General features: G+C 56.8%; 2 protein-coding genes across 2 annotated transcripts in view; one reads left to right on the forward strand and one right to left on the reverse strand.

The window, feature by feature from the left end:
* The window catches only part of LOC102677758 (aminopeptidase Ey), a 39,227-nt gene that overhangs the window by 8,400 nt on the left and 29,721 nt on the right, over positions 1 to 1,106 (forward strand). The gene's annotated exons all lie outside the window — the stretch shown is intronic.
* Positions 1 to 1,106, reverse strand: part of LOC102673950 (organic cation transporter protein) — a 2,266-nt gene that overhangs the window by 956 nt on the left and 204 nt on the right. The window contains exon 2 of the mRNA XM_031511945.1: positions 4 to 1,106. This exon is cut by the window's right edge and continues 7 nt beyond it. Coding sequence (XP_031367805.1) covers positions 4 to 1,106 — 1,103 coding nt within the window. The remainder of the gene's footprint in view (positions 1 to 3) is intronic.

Consider the following 1,106-nt stretch of genomic DNA (forward strand, 5'->3'; position numbering starts at 1 on the left):
CACGCCGCCGATCAACATGAACGAGGTGATCATGCACCTTCTCCCCAACCGATCCATCAGGAAACAGATCATCACGTACGTGGGCATCTCGACCAGACCGCTGAGAAACAGCATGAGGAAGGGATTGCCGACCAGGTTGCCCGCGTTCAAAGACAGCCCGTAATACACGATCGAGTTGGCGAACCAATTCAGGCACACGTTCAACGTCTTCTTACGCAGATTGGGCGTCTTGAACAGGTCCAAAGCACCGTAAGACCTTTCCCTTCGATCCACGTGCCCTCGTACCTTCCCCTCCCCGATCAATTTCGCGGCGTCTATGTCCACGTCGGTCCCGTTCATCCTCAGACCCTTCTGCACGATCGCGAGCGCCTCGGTGACGCGGCCTTGGGCCCACAACCACCTGGGCGACTCGTCCATCAGCCACCAGTGGCCCGCCAACAGGGCGCTGTGAAGCCCGTAAACGATCTGCAACCACATACGATCCTTGATCACGGCCCCCCAAATCGCAACCAGCATGAAACCAACGGCGAAAGTTAGCTGGAACATTATCCCGCAAACGGTCCTCTTCGTGGCTCCGACCAGCTCCATACTGAGCACGAATCCTGTTATGTACGCGCCCGCCGAGCCGAAGATCCCGTACAAGAATCTGAACACGAGGAACAGGTGGTAGTTGTTGACGAACGCGACTGACACTCCAAGAACGAGTTGGGCGATCGCCGACACGTAGAATATTATCTTTCGACCGTATTTGTCGGCAAGGCTGCCCAACGTCACTGCACCGATGAACACGCCGAACATGTAGGAGGATTGGGCAAGGGCGCCCATCCATCTTCGCGAGCAGACCAAGTTCCACTCCATGCCTCGAGACGATTGGAAGTACTGGGTGTCGTAGGTCCACGAGTCGCATTCCTTCGTCTCGTTGTTCGCGTCCAAGTAGTAGCAAGCGTCCACGGCTCGGGGCAAATTATTGCTCGAATTTGTCGTGAGGTTATTGGGATCCGCGATCAACGCGATCCCGGGCACGTTGCACTTGTGGGGTGGTACAGCGGCCACCGTCAACAGCGTCAGCATGTGCAGACCGGCCGTCAACGCGCCCAGAATGTGAA

The sequence above is a fragment of the Apis dorsata genome, unplaced genomic scaffold, assembly GCF_000469605.1.
Source record: "Apis dorsata unplaced genomic scaffold, Apis dorsata 1.3 scaffold_365, whole genome shotgun sequence".
Classification (NCBI taxonomy): Eukaryota; Metazoa; Arthropoda; class Insecta; order Hymenoptera; family Apidae; genus Apis; species Apis dorsata.